Raw genomic sequence first — 16,130 nt, forward strand, 5'->3', positions numbered from 1 at the left:
AATTATATGAAAAAATCTCAACCGCTCCTTGTTGTCTGCGATTTCTTCATCGCGACCCTTGTTTTATCACCATGTTTCACCCATAAAATCCCCCAAAAATCTGGCTGTGGCCATTCACAGCTGTGTCTTGACACTCAGTGATACATGCTACATGGAGTTTTTGGATCGAAACAAGGTAAGTACGCGATAATATCTCGTTAGAATCGTGGCGTCTTTAATTCTGCTCTTGCGTGCTCTCCCCTCCATTTAGGGTTTTATTGTTTTTTTTTTTGTTTTTTTTTAATGCCCTCCTGTTCAAATTTTTTCTTCCACCAGAAAATTGAAATTCTAAGCTTTCCAACGATGCATCACACATGCATACAGGACAATTTTGAAATTTGGCCAATTGGGGGTCTCAGAGCAGAACTTCAAGTCGCCTGAGTGTTTTCCGCCATATATAAATTAACAGGGGTGTCATGTGTCTGGCTCTTGTGTTGCTATATAAATGTACAAATGGTGGAACACAGTAGCAGAAAACAGTCATTTCAAATGCATTTATAAGAAAATGTTGTCTCTATATGACATTTGTTTGAAGTGAAATATGTGAATAACTATCATATGCTATGTTTTGATCATAAGTCATATTTCATTGGACTGAGTACTTCAGCATGTTTTGTAGTAATGTACATTTTTGTCTTGTTCTTGGTCATACATTATTTATTTGGAGTTAATATTAAAATTGATGTTTTTACCATGTTGGCCACAAGAGGGCAGAACTGTCTCAATTGTGTCAGTTGCCCTCATATATAAAATAATGGTTCCTCAGAAGTTTATATGAAACGCACTTGTAGACATAGGCGGAGTTTGGCTTTTGGGGCAGGGGGGGCACAATATGTTGATGACCCCGAAACGCAGTGTCAGCATTGAAATTAACTTACAAGAATATTCATAATAATAAGTTGATAGTGAGCGTTTTATGCTTCCCATCATTCTTGAGGGGAATTCTAAATCAGACTGCTGGATGCCCGCTGGCGTCGTGCCAATGTAGTTACCCCAGTCAAAAATTCTAGCCATATGGAGGTAGATTTGTGACTTTATTATTCAATCAAAAAAAAATGTTTGAATGCAAAAATTGAAACTCAAAAAAATGCATGTGAAAGCTATTTTTCTTTATTATTATTATTATTATTTATTTATTTATTTATTTATTTATTTTTGATTGAAGTAATGTCGATTTGTGTTTTGGCCACATTTTGGCTTGGACGTTTTTGTTTTTATTATTCAATTAAAAAATAAGTTGCTTCAAAAATATATATATATTCAAAAAGAAAAATCACTTCAATCAAAAAAAGAAAAAGAAAAAAAATCTTTAAAAATGTTTTTGAATGCGAAAAAATATTTGAGAATTTGAACACAAATATTTTCTATCAAAAAAAAATATTTGAAAAAGAAAATTGCCCTCCCCTAAAATGTTTTATATATAATTTATATATATGTATATATATACAGTGCATATATTTTTTTTTTTGTTTTTTTGTTTTTTTTGGGGGGGGGGGGTATGCAAATCAAATGACCGTCTAAGGTGTCTAAGGTATCTGTTCGAAAAAAAATAATTTTGACCCATTATAACAATTTTTTTTTTTTTTTCCCATTTCATTCATTTTTGTTGCACTTTTATTGCTTTACAACTTTTATATATACAGTATAGGAAAGTCAATTTCATGCAATGACACTTTTCGGCCACCAGGGGGCCCTGGCTCCCCTGCCCCCCTTAAAATCCGCTAATGCTTGTAGACCATAAAAACTGCATTAATCAAAAGTTGAAAACATAGTTGCTGCAATTCTAGTTTTATTTATTTTTTCAATAAATGGACATACAGTGCATACGTATTTTATCCTGGAAAAAAAACACCTTAAAAACAACCTGATGCAATATGATATTAATCACGTTTTAATCATGTAAAAGCAATCCCAACGAAATACGAAAATGTAACAGGTTTCAAGTTTCTATATGTTTTTTCCCTGAAAAAATAGTTTCCATTTTGTTTCAAACTAGTGCAAACACATGCAAAAATAAGACCCTGTCAGTCAATAGGCATCACCAAGCCTGGCATTTTTAAACATCCGAAGTGAGAACCAAGACCCTGCGTTGTTCTCAACTTCTCGTATGGGTTTGTCATCCATTTGGACATCTCACTCCCCCAAATGTGTTGACCCAAGCCACATCACACACACTTACAGCCCTGCCTACAAGTGCTTAGGGGCCAAGTGATGCACATCACTTCCACCACCTACATCCATTTAGCCACATTCATTATTCAAGAATACAAAACCACTCAGTCTGACGTGAGCTCATTTCAAGACCCTCTCGCTCCTCCGTCTCAGTCGTTAGCCACATAAAAGATTCATCCCTTTTTTAGAAAATTATACTTGTGTAATGTCACACAGTAGGAGCGGATTGATTGGCCTTGTGGAAAGTAGAAGTAACAGGTAAAAATGAGCTAAAGTTGCAACTATCATCGTGGATGTTAGGTGCCACTTTTATACAACTAACTGCAATGTGTTTTTTAGCACACACTAGCAATCCCAGGTTTTGCACTGCTCTCTAGGCTGCGTTCCGACTGGTAGCCAAAATCTGATTCCAGTCGTATTCAAGTGTCCAAATCGGATCTGGTCCACATTATTGACACATCGGACAGGCTGCTGTGGCAACAAAGGTGCCATCCAGCATAGAGTGATGTCACGGACAGTCAAATCCCATCTGAGCTGTTCAGATTGACAAAGCAACTTGTCCATATCTGATATGAAACTATCTCCCATATGTGGTTCCAATGCATCTCGCAAAAAACAGATGTGCGTGCTATGTGTTGAATCAGGCTACAAAAAAAAAAAAAAAAATCTAGTTTCATTTTGGATTGGATGATTTTTAGTCAATCCAGAATGAAACTGGATTTGAATCCGATTTTTACAAATCAGGTGTTGTAGCCCATCCAGATTGAAACTGGATTTGTATCCAATTTTTTAAAATCTGCTTTATAGTCCATCCAGATTGAAACTTGATTTGAATCAGATTTGTAAAAATGGTTTTTAGCCCATCCAGATTGAAACTGGATTTGAATCCAGTTTTTTAAATCTGATTTTTAGCCCATCCAGATTGAAACTGGATTTGAATAAGATTTTTACAAATCTGATTTTTAGCCCATCCTGATTGAAACTGGATTTGAATCCGATTTTTACAAATCTGATTTTTAGCCCATCCAGACTGAAACTGGATTTGAATCTGATTTTTAAAAATCTGAGTTTTAGCTCATCCAGATTGAAACTGGATTTGAATGTGATTTTTACAAGTTAGATTTTTAGCCAATCCAGATTGAAATGTGATTTTAATCCAATTTTTCAAAATCAGATTTTAGTCCATCCAGATTGAAACTTGATTTGATTCAGCTTTGTAAAAATCTGATTTTTAGCCCATCCAGATTGAAACTGGATTTGAATCAGATTTTTGCAAATCTGATTTTTAGCCCATCCAGATTGAAACTGGATTTGAATCAGATTTTTAAAAATCTGATTTTTAGCCCATCCACATTGAAACTGGATTTGAATGCGATTTATACAAGTTAGATTTTTAGCCAATCCAGATTGAAACGTGATTTGAATCCAATTTTTCAAAATCAGACTTTTAGCCCATCCAGATTGAAACTGGATTTGAATCAGATTTGCAAAAATTTAATTTTTCGCCTATCTAGATTGAAACTGGATTTGAATCAAGTTTTTTAAAATCTGATTTTTAGCCCATCTAGATTGAAACTGGATTTGAATCTGATTTTTAAAAATCTAATTTTTAGCCCATCCAGTTTGAAACTCGATTTGAATAAGATTTTTAGCCTATCCAGTTTGAAACTGGATTTGAATCCAATATTTACAAATCAGATTTTTAGCCCATCCACATTGAAACTGGATTTGAATCCGATTTTTAAAAATCTGATTTTTAGCTCATCCAGATTGAAACTGGATTTGAATGCGATTTTTCAAAATCAGACTTTACAGCCCATCCAAACTGAAACTAGATTTGAATCAGATTTTTAAAAAAGTCCCAAAGCACAGAAATCTGATTTTTGCGGGACTGATTGAAGCCGCATACGGGAGGTAGTTTCATAACCATTATGGACAAGATGCTTCTCAGTTTGAACAGCTCAGATGGAATTTGGAAACTTTCTAGAATAGTGTGAACAGTCAGCCCTAAAAATCCAATTTGAGGAGAATCCAATTGGAATCAGATCTGCCTTCACTCTGAATGCAGCTTAAGGTCCGACTCTGCTTCATATGGCTCGTATGTATTCATTTGCAAATGAGGCTATTTCTTGAGGAATGTTTGCATTCTCCCTGATAAGGGAGGATGAGCAACCGAAGGGGGGTTGCCCCCAACCTCAGACCCTTTTTGCAAAATTTGAAGGCGGAGGGAAATTAGCCAATTAGCATCGCATTAGTTGTCACAACAAACGCACATGTAAACCAGGGAAAAGAGTCAAAAGACTCTTCTCTGGGTTGCAGAGGTACTGTGTCAGGGGTCTCCAAATCGGTCCTCAAGGCCTGCTCTGTGTCCTGGTTTTTGTTCCAACACAGCAGCACAGACAGTTGAACCAATCAGGTTTCTGCTAAAATATTCAGCAACTGATTGCACTTGTCAAACACCAGATTGATGAAAAGGTGTCACTTTGTTTTGTTGAAATGAAATCCTGCACCCACAGCGGGCTTTTGTGGAACAGGTTGGCGACTCCTGCTGTATACGAGTCAAATGAAACAGGGCTGGGATTGCTATTGTTAGAAGCTTGAAACAAGGTGTCATTCGTGCGTCTTCAAGCTTTATACTGTATGTCCTAGTACCTACTGAGCTTGAACTGTAAAGTGAGGAGCTACCAGAAAGCAGGAAAGTACAATGAAAATGAAAGAGCAGTAGAAGAAAACAAGAAGCTAGGCATCTGTTACCGTACAGTGAAAAAGTAGTATTAACATTTATTAACGAGTCTCACAGAAAAGGCTTTTTAGTATATCTCCATTATTGAATGAGCTCATTGCTAACAAAATACTATTTGACGTCCTATTGCCACCCAAAGTCTTGTCCCGCCATCAAATAAAAACGCTGGTTGTGAGGCTTGTAAAAATCCCTCAGTTTCTGCATCACCTCCGGGTCGATTGAGGCATGCGTCCTTCCTTTGGTTTTCCCCAAGCAGTGGGGTTTACTGCTCCCCTCGGGCTTCTTCAGGCAGGGGAATCCTTTCGTTTTGTTGAAGTAGAAGTGCTTGTCTGTGACAATCCGCTGGAGGCCCAGAAAGTCCTGGACTTTCCCCACTTCCCCAGCAGGATCTGAGATGAGTCTTTCGCCGCTGACCAGATGGACCTGATTCCGAGGGAACCATGCCAGCCATCGCTCCAGGTGCTGGGCGTATAGGCCGATCCATAGAGGGCTCCACTGAGCGTCAATCTGACCTGAAACACATGTTTTCCTTATTATAGTTAGTCACCAGATACAGTAGGATAACTCTTACCTGTAGTACGGTTCTTGAAGGCGAGGCTCTCAAAAGAAGGGATGTCAGGCGTCTTGGAGATGATCTGAGTATAGTCAGATATAGCTCGGGTCACCGGATCCCGCACGACTACAATCAGCTTCACGTCTTGTGACATCGCGTGGACTCTTGAGGGTGTTTCCACGGTAACAAAGTAGCGTGGCGTCTTCTCCATGACAATCTGGCCATCCAGTGCTTTGGGCATCATACTCCTGCAAGTAGATTGCAACAAAGGAACTTGAATCTTGTCAAATATCAGTCATTTCATTTTTATTTTATACAAAGTGTGTATGACAGGATGTTAAACTATGTGCTCGTCTGGGCTCCAGTGTTTGAAGCTGAGCAGATGGTGTTCATTTAGAGGTAAATGACTCAAGAGGACCCACGGGACCAGACAGAGACATCTGCTGTTACACCTGCCAAACACCTGACCAAATGACCAAGCAGCATCAACCACTGAATCAGCAACTGCTATTGTAACCGTAGATGTCGGCACCTTATTTCTGAACCTCTCGAGATTACTTTTGATTCATTGTCTGAGACTGAATCCCTTTGTGATTAATAGCGAAATGTACGAATCAGTGATCGTGTCTTATTAACATCCACGGAAGGCATTTTTCAATTTTCATTCCATTGTTCTGAGTTGAACTAAAGACTTTCATCGTCATCCAGGCGCGAGGCCCTATTGTTTTGCAAAGGATTATTATTATTCCTTCTTCATGGCAAATTAAAATGGCCAATTTGGAGGTCTGAACATGAGCAAAAACTGACCAAAATTTGCACTTACTATGCGAAAATTTCGATAATTGTGCAACATTGCGGAATATGTTGTGCAAAGGTGCTCCAAAAAGTCTCTTGCACCCATATTCCAAAGCAAACAGGAAATCGTGTATTTTGGATTGAATGTTAAAAAACATGCAATTTTAGTCGAAAACCAGCGTGCACATTTGAGACCATTGCGTCGAGGCAGTTAGTTGGATACTCCTAAAAATTGGTGAGACTGTTGATGAGCCATATGAGATGTTATCAAAATGGTGAGTTATCATTCACGGGCCTGACCTGGGCTCGGTACCAAAGTCGGACATTTTTTTGGCTACGGGTCAATTTAGTAAATGACTAATAAAACCCTGATGCAAGGTGCAATCTTTTTCATATCTGGCATGCATATGAGGTATCTCAGCCTGAACACGACTGCATTGAAATATTACCCATTAGGCCAGGCGCCCCCTAGTGGGAACAGGAAACGCACTTTTTTACGAGAAAGGATCCTTCCCCTCGGGAAATAAATCAATTGACCCCAAACCTGCATATTGAGTTTTCGTTCTTCTTCTTCTGCATTCTTCATGGCAAAAGAAATTGGCCAATTTGAAGGCCTGAACATGCCTGAAAACTCACCAAAATTTGCACATACATGCGGCTTTGCGTATATATATATATATGCATGCATGAGGCATCTGAGCCTGAACACGACTGCATTGAAATATTACCCATTAGGCCTGGCGCCCGCTAGTGAGAACAGGAAACGCACTTTTTTACAAAAACGGATCCTTACCCATGGGAAATAAATCAATTGACCTCAAACTTGCATCAAGGGAGCCCTAAGACATGTAATGAGGTATGTGATGAAAAATATTGAGTTTCTGTTCTTCTTCTTCTTCTGCATTCTTCATGGCAAAAGAAAATGGCCAATTTGAAGGCCTGAACATGCTTGAAAACTCACCAAAATTTGCACATACATGTGGCTTTGCGTGAATTTAATTTATTTTTGCAACGTTGCAAAAAAAAAGTAAAAAAATGACTCAGTGGCGCCCCCTTAAAATTTTTAACGTAGAGTGATGAAATTTGTGGAGTATATACCTTGAGCATTAGTGCTCCAAAAAGTCTCTTGTCTCTCTCACCCATGTTCCAAACTAGTGCTGCAATGATTAATCGATTAACTCGAGTATTCGATTAGAGAAAAAATATTCGAATTAAATTTTGTTGCTTCGAGTATTCGTTTAAAACCCTTGAGAGTCGAAGGACGCGCGCGTCCTCAGCGCACGTCGTATTTGAAGCGCCCTCACGTTTTAAATACGTCACCCACATGCCGTTGGTTGGTCTCGTTTTAAAGTGCGGAAGTTGTGGTTTACTCTCGTTATTATTTGAAGTCAATCGACCAATTAAAACGTGAGATATTGTCATTTAAGTTTTATAGTTTTATTGTCCTCTCAAAAAAACATTAAAACGCTGCATGGATCATTTGTTTGTGTCTATATTTCCATCATTTCTTGTCCTTTTTCAAAACGGAAGCTCCATGAAAAAAACACAAATCAAACGAACCCTTTCGAAGTCACAGTGGAAGCACAAAATGCGTTTTTTAAATAAATATAACTGCCATGCGAGGTTCCACCGAACAAGAGGGAGGAGTGTTCTGAAGCAGCGAGGTGGCGAGCCGACGGCCGTTTGGATCGAGCAGCGACTTTGTGTGACTTTGAGAATGAACGGAAAACTAAATTTAGCGTAAGCAATTGTGCTATTTGATCAACGTGAGGAAGAGGATGGTCCAAATTCGTCATCATCGTCTTCTTCGGAAGAGTCCTCGAGTGAAGATAGTGACGTATTTGAACACGTGGGTGACGCCATCGACGAGCAGAGGTAAGCAAACTCACTTTTGTTTTTTTAGGCTGGAAAAAGTTTCTTTTGAAAGTTTCTTTTGATATTGCATGACAAAGTTCATTTTGATGCAATATAAGTGTGTGTTTGTGTATATAATAATAAAATGTGCATATCAGATCAAAGTCGTACGTGAACTGTGTGTATCCAAGGCAGGAATTTATAATTGTGGTGATCTTCTTTCTATATGAAGATTAGGGATGTAGCACATATTCAGCTATGGTATTCTTTCTATTGTCATACATATAGATTTCCATTATTATTTATTGCTGTATATATTTTTATTTTATACTTTATTATTTTCATAAATCCTGACTTTTTTTCATGTACATTTATAGTGACAATGAAAGTAAAGTGAAATGAAAATGGAAGGGTGGAAAGAGGACCAACACCCCATGGAAGTGTGGGCTGTGTGATGTCGCCCTGTTTCGAATTCCAGGACGAAACTGCTTTTCGGAGTGGCATGCCTGAAAAAAATTTAACTTGTTTATTGTAAATATTTTTGAAAATACTTTTTTTCCCCCAATGTTATATATATATATACATTTTTTCCCACAATCAGTCTTCTCAATTTGTGTATATAAATGTGTGTTCAAGAAGCTTGATTGTGTGTACATAGTTTTCATCAGGTGATGGGCCGCAATACCTAAACTCATAAAGAGATGGCCTCTAAACACTTTTTGTGTTAGATGGTATATATTTTTTCACTGTTCGGTCTGCTGTATATAACCTGTTTTGACTAGAGCATGTATAAAGGCAAAAAACGCCTATGCTATACCTGTTGTTTATGTTGAATTGTCAAATATAAGACTATTTATTCTAAATTTTTTTGGTTGAATGTTCATCCTAACATGTTGAATAAATATTACAAAGTTTCAAAACGGTTCGTTACGCATGTTTGGTTGTCAATTGGACATCAAAATTAAAAATTTTGACAAAACGATTGTGGAATTTTTGGTCTTTTTGGGCCCAAAATGATGATTTATAATTGGTCAGTGACGGAAACAACAGTTTGGACATGAAGTTCAAGGTGTCACAAAAAAAGGGACCAAACCAGGCCATCGTAAACAATTCTTTCTTTGAAATATAAAGGCAACTCAAAGGCATGCAAAATCAGACAAAATAGGCCCAGACCTTAAAGGGTTAAAGTGGTGTTGTAATGATTTATTTTGAAAGTGTTTGCATTTAGTTTTATTGATTAGGGTGGATACAATGCCCTCTGGTCTGCCTCTTTTCACATGGCTGAATCCAACTGCTCCCTGTTAAGACCAACTTAAGCTAGGTGTTTGTTTGAGCTAATGTTTTTTTTATGCATTTATAATTTAGTTTAAAGGCATATTTAGCTATTTTTTGTGGTAATATATGTCTGAACCATTTGTTAAGAGCATTTAGAATTTAGCAAAAACTTTAGCATTTCATAGCATTTGAGCTAGCGGACTTTTTCAATGTAAGTTAGCCAATTGTTCTTTTGTTGTAAATAGTTCATCTTTTAAAAAAAAAAAAAAAAAGGGAAAAAATTATACCATTAGAGGCTCAGCTCAGGTATTTTAATTTTTCATGTTCCTTATCCGATTACTCGATTATTCGAACTAACTAGTGAATGAATGAATGAATGAATTTATTGTCATTGTCATCATCATCAAAAAAAATCATTGACAGTTTCAGAGTGTGGAATTTTACCCGAAGGAAAGACGAAGACAGACAAAGAAAGACGGGAAAAGCAGATGCTTATCGAAACCCGTCCCCCATCAGCCCGGGACGCACAACAGCATATTGTGTATCAGTCCATCGATTAATCAACTACTAAAATATTCGATAGCTGTAGCCCTATTCCAAACACAACAGGAAATCGGGTTTTTTATCATCACTTTTACGTATTATTATTCCTTCTTAAAGGCAAATAAAAATGTCCAATTTGAAGGCCTGCACATGCTCGAAAACTCACCAGATTTTGCACATACGTACGGAGAGCGATTAAATTTTGGGAGTCAATACGTCGTGCAAGGGCCCATTCGGTCCTGCTTACAGGGCTAGTGCTGATTGTGTTTACAGGCTTGACTACTAGCACTCTAGTTTCTTTCCCTACCGAACAGCAGGTGCCGCTGAGCCACTCTATCGACATAAAGCACTCACAGGTGGACACACTTTTAGCTCCCTCTCATTGAAAGACCAGCATCCGCCACTGATGCCCATGGATCCCAAAAGTCGAAGAACAAACAGAAGGAGACATTGAGCACACAAGGAGCGAGAGCCAATGGCTCCGCCGTCGTGCCTCTGTTATCGGTAAAGGTTTCATGTGCTTGTAACTAAAGAAGCCATCAATACAGTCACATCCCAGAGCTGTCTGACTATTATGAATCGTACATACACACACACACACAGTGAATAGATTTGATCGGATCAGTGTGAGACACACAGTCTGCAGACTTCCTTTGTCCTTCCAATCGCCTGAGCAGCAGGAGCCTCACAGTCTGCACGCACGCACAGATAGACACTTAGTCAAGCATTTTGGGAGAAAACATCTGCTTTCTGAGCATTGTTGTGTGTTGTTCATACACACTCCTTAACTCATTCACTCCCAGCCATTTTCACCGGAGCAAGACCCTTCGCTCCCGGCCGTTTTACTGGATTTTGACTGATTTTGCAAGGCCCACAGAAAATTCTCTTCTATTGCAATATAAACCTGAAACCCACCAAAAGAAAGATTAGACTCACTTTTTTTCCTGCTGAAAGAAGAAAGTTCATATCTTTTTCCATTCTTTAGAAATCAGCATTAGAAAATAGCCTAGTTTGAGCAATTTTCCAATTTCTGATGAAAAAACGGAGAAATTGAGCTTTTTGTAAAAGCATACATTTCAAACATAACTGACTTTAACACAGCTATTTTTTTGCTTTTGTGACATAACAAACATCTGAATAATGTTTTCCTTCTACAAAATAACATAAACAGCAAGACAAATAGTGCTTTGATAGCAAAGTAACAATTTATTTACACGTAACTAAACTATTGAACTGAGAGATGATGCTGTTGTGGCCGCGACAGCTGGGTTAAACTTTTCCGTCATCGCCACCTGTCTCATCAAGATGAATTTTTTTTTAGCCTTTCTGTTGTGGTGACCACTGCCTCGTGGCGGAGTTCACCTGGGGAACTTGTGTGGGGCATGTTGTGTTTCTGGGGGGTTGGCTGGTTTGGCTGTGCACGTTTCTGGCTGAGTCACGGGACACTGGAGGGTAGCAGGAGACGACGGCGCGGGCTCTGCTCGGCGAGCAGCACGGACTCAACAGCATCGTCCGCCGCACTGGTGGTCCCAGTCGTTCTGCTCGGTTGTCTAACGTCTGGCATCCTGGGTGTCCTCCCGGTTGTTCTGCTTGGTCGTCGGCCGCCTGGCATCCCAGAAGTCCTCCCGGTCGTCCTGATCGGACTACCCGCGCCTGGCGTCCTGGTCGTCCATTTGATCGTCTTCCGTCGACGCCCCCGACGTGCGGTCCGTTCGGTCCATTGAATCGGGTCGCGGGTCTTCCTAAATGCACCACTGCCCTCCAGTGGCCAGTTTAATTGCTTTAAAATGAATTTTCAGCATTGTGTTTTGGAGCTAAGTTGCATCAGAACATAGAGATGTCTCTTGTGAAAAAACACGTAAAAGACGTTTATATACGTCTTTGGGACACTGAAACAATTAAAAATAGAACGTATTCATACATTTTTGGGAGCAAATTTAGTTAGGAATTTTTGGGTCTCAGAACATGTGAGCCCTGGTGTGCCTGGAAGAGCTTTCTTAATGAAAAAGCTGGGTGACAGATGAAGGAACGATGACACTGGATACAAATACACCCCCATTAGCAATCTGTCTGCAAATCGCCAGGAGCCAAGAGCATCCCATCACACCATGTCATTGCCTTAACACAAAGGACTAATTAGTGCCCTCAAGAAAAATGTAAAAATTTCATGTGTCATTTTATGATGTTGGACAGACATACTAATCGACTAACCCAAAAAAAAAAGAAAATCTATTCATTTATATGTTAATCAAACCATTGATCTCAGAACTGTGAGGCAGTGGTGGATGAAGTTCTCACTTTTTTTACTTAAAGGGAACCACGGATAGAAAGACTTCTTCTTAAAATATAAATGTTAGTATGAATTATAATAATTAGGGCCCGAGCACCAACTGGCGCGAGAGTCCTATTGGAATGCAAAGGATTTTTTTTTTCATAGCTAATGAAAATGATCAGTTTGGAGGCCTCAACATACTCGAAAACTCACCAAAATTTGCACATACATGCGGCTTGGCGTAAATTTGGATCATTTTTCAACGTTGTGAAAAAAACATAACAAAATGGCTCAGTGGCGCCCCCTTGAAATGTTCAAAAAGGCCTCTTCTATTATGTTTTTTTCCAAAGTAGAGCGATGAAATCTGGGGAGTTGATACCTAGTGCAAAACTGCTCCAAAAGGTCTCTTGCACACATACCGTATTTTTCGGACCAGTCGCACCAGCCATAAAATGCCCAACGAAGAGAATAAAAAACATATATAAGTCGCACAAGAGTATAAGTCACACTTTTGGGGGAAATTTACTTGATAAAATTTGACACATAGAAAAGATATGTCATCTTGAAATGCAATTTAATATAAAAATTAGGGCTGTCGAAATTATCGCGTTAACTGGCGGTAATTAATTTTTTCAGTTAATAACGTTAAAATATGTGACGCAATTAACGCAAAGAGTAATGTCCGCTTGTTACTTGTTTTTTGGTGTTTAGTACCCTCTGCTGGCGCTTGGGTCCAACTGATTTTATGGGTTTTTAGCACAATGAGTGAGCATGGTGTAATTATTGACATAAAAAATGGCGAGCTACTAGTTTCTTTTTTGATTGAAAATTTTACAAATTTTAATCAAACGAAAAAATTAAGAGGGGTTTTAATATAACATTTCTATAACTTGTACTAACATTTATCTTTTAAGAACTAAGTCTTTCCATCCATGGATTGCTTTAAGAGAATGTTAATAATGTTAATGCCATCTTGTTGATTTATTGTTATAATAAACAAATACAGTGCTATGTATCATATGTTGAATGTATATATCAGTCTTGTGTCTTATCTTTCCATTCCAACAAAAATGTACAGAAAAATATGGTATTGATTTTAAAGATGGTTTGAATTGCAATTGATTTTAAGTTTTAGATACTTTTTCATACCACTGTATATCGGTATCGGTTTGATATCGGTATCGGATTCAAGGCTAATTGCGCTCTGGAAATTGTGGTAATCATCAAATAAAATCTCCATGTATCTGTTTATTATTTCAATTTTATAGATTGCCTTTGTTACACTTGCGGTTGTTTTCTTTTTACCGTGACATATGAATATATCGCGTTGTTTGTCCCCGACACTCGAAATTTGTGAAGCATATCGTCAAGGTCATTCAATGACAAGTGTTAAAACGAAAAAATGACTCATTCTTTTCAGAATCATATGCTCCAATGACTCTGATCCATCTGCAATTCATTATGCACTCATTAAGAGGAGGCCGTTTGTGGCTTTGTGCCACCATGACATAGCGCACGGCGCTACTTGTGTTTTTGTGTATCCACAATGGCATGTAATTGCCATGCAAATCAAAGAAGAATGCCTGTCATAACATTGGATGTTCACCACGATTCGGTGGGCGGTTAAAATGCCGACTCAAGGTTGCCCGTATGCTCTCCTGCTGCCTATGCATATGTTGGTCATCTTTAATTTTTCAGTCCTCTTATTAACTGTTCTGATTTAGTAACTTCCACTTTGTGATTTTGTTTTATTAACTGGGGTTCAGGTGTGGTTGTTCTGGAGGTGATCGTCACGAGGCCCAGACGGGTCGTGTTGGCTCGGCTCTCATTAAGACACTCCCTGGAGACTCTGGGCACCTCTATGATGGATGTCTCTTGGAAGTGGACAGAGCAGAGCCACAATAGCTCGACCCCTTAATAGTCCCCCATACAGAGGCAATGAGAGGCCTCCTAATAACACACTCATGCATACAGATTCATATTTATGCAGTCAAATTGTGACTATTTTTCATAAACAACACAATGCGTGCTCTTTTTCTGTCTTATCAAAAGATAAATCAGGTAAATTTAGTTGTTTAATCCAACAAACCGAACAATACATTGCTGCATATTCCATTTTTTGAACAGCGTCGCATTTTTTAACACACTGCAAGACGGCTGATGAGGCTCTAGAGGGTCCTGACTAGCATATCTTCCACCTGCCACTCTTCGTTCCAGCTGAGGCCCAATGCTACATTGTTACCCTCAGTCTAATTCTCTTGTATTCAAACCTCTTTGTGTCAGTCATACCACCATCCTAGCGGTCGCTGTTCCTGGGTGTCGACCTAAGCCGCCGTGAAGATCAATACCCAGTGGCTTAGGCGATTCTGGCTTATAACTCACAAGGGAGTGTAGATGAAATATTGGGAAATTGCTAACTAAAGAGAACTTCCTCAAAGGCAAACCAGGGCTTATGATAAACTGCTGGATAAACCCTGACTTCATAATATCAGATGTTTGATCTTTCACTCAAAGTGCCAATTAATTCAGTTAAAAACTAGATTGCTTTTGTTAAGGGATTTCAATTCACATATAACCAGCTGTTTCCTTCAAATGAGAGTTTTTAAGATAAAAATGTGGTATTAAGAGTGAAAAAGAGGACAATTGTTTTTTTTTTTGTTGTTGTCATGTTACTCTTGCTGCAACGATTAATCTATTAACTCGAGTAAAGCTTCGGATCAAATTTTGCTGCTTCGAGAATTCGTTTAATTAGAGTGGAGTTGTAATGGTATGTTTTGAAAGTGTTTGCGTTTAGTTTTATTCTTTTGGGTGAATACACTGCCCTCTAGTGACAAGAGTGGGTATGATATAACTCATAGCCGAATTCACCTGCTCAATGTTAAGACCATAAGTTATTGGTTGAGGTCATGTTTTTTATGCATTCGTAATTTAAGTTTATAGGTATTTAGCCATTTTTTGTTAAGAGAATCGTAAACAAAAAATAATGTTAGCTGTTTATAGCATATCGCGGACTTTTGCTTTGGAAGTCCTCTCTTATGACATCTGTCATAAGTATTCAGTAATGCCCATGATAGTGTCATGTCATAATTATGACGGCCTTATGACACCTCTGCCAAATAAAGTGTCATCTATTAAACCAAATAAATGAATAAATAAGCCGCACTGGACTATAAACCGCAGGACTGAATATCAAGGGAAAAAGTAGCGGTTTATAGTTTGAAAATTACTGTACTTGATAGATTTATCGATTACTAAAATAATCGATAGCTACAGCCTTACACGTTACATTCACATTGAGTCAATTTAAACAAAACTATTTTTTTGATAGTGTTGTCAGCTGACTTAGGCGCAGGAAGCGGTTGTTCAATTCCCGCTTGATGATGGTTTGACTGGAATTGCGAATGGTTGTCTCTGCCCTGTGACCAGATAACTGCATAGGTCACTGTGATCACAAGTCCCAAGTCTTACCTGTTGTGGGCAAGTCGAGTCGAGTCAGGAGGTTATGTCGAGTCGAGTCAGGAGGTTATGTCGAGTCGAGTCTCGAGGTCATGTCGAGTCGAGTCTCGAGGTCATGTCGAGTCGAGTCTCGAGGTCATGTCGAGTCGAGTCTCGAGGTCATGTCGAGTTGAGTCTCGAGGTCGAGGCGGGTCGAGTCGAGTCGAGTCTCGAGGTCGAGTCGGGTCGAGTCTCGAGGTCGAGTCGGGTCGAGTCTCGAGGTCGAGAGTTGGGTCGAGTCTCGAGGTCGAGAGTCGGGTCGAGTTTCGAGGTCGAGTTTCGAGGTTGAGTCTCGAGGTCGAGAGTCGGGTCAAGTCTCGAGGTCGAGAGGCGGGTCGAGTTTCGAGGTCGAGTTTCGAGGTTGAGTCTCGAGGTCGAGTCGAGTCAAG

General features: G+C 39.0%; 1 protein-coding gene across 1 annotated transcript in view; it reads right to left on the bottom strand.

Moving 5' to 3' along the window:
• Nucleotides 1–1,633: 1,633 nt before the first annotated feature.
• The window catches only part of hs3st3l (heparan sulfate (glucosamine) 3-O-sulfotransferase 3-like), a 33,539-nt gene continuing 19,042 nt past the window's right edge, over nucleotides 1,634–16,130 (bottom strand). The window contains exons 2-3 of the mRNA XM_057826182.1: nucleotides 5,526–5,755; nucleotides 1,634–5,466 (exon numbers count right to left, since the gene is read on the bottom strand). Coding sequence (XP_057682165.1) covers nucleotides 5,078–5,466; nucleotides 5,526–5,755 — 619 coding nt within the window. The 3' untranslated portion in view covers nucleotides 1,634–5,077. The remainder of the gene's footprint in view (nucleotides 5,467–5,525; nucleotides 5,756–16,130) is intronic.

The sequence above is a fragment of the Corythoichthys intestinalis genome, chromosome 21, assembly GCF_030265065.1.
Source record: "Corythoichthys intestinalis isolate RoL2023-P3 chromosome 21, ASM3026506v1, whole genome shotgun sequence".
In the NCBI taxonomy this organism is placed as follows: Eukaryota; Metazoa; Chordata; class Actinopteri; order Syngnathiformes; family Syngnathidae; genus Corythoichthys; species Corythoichthys intestinalis.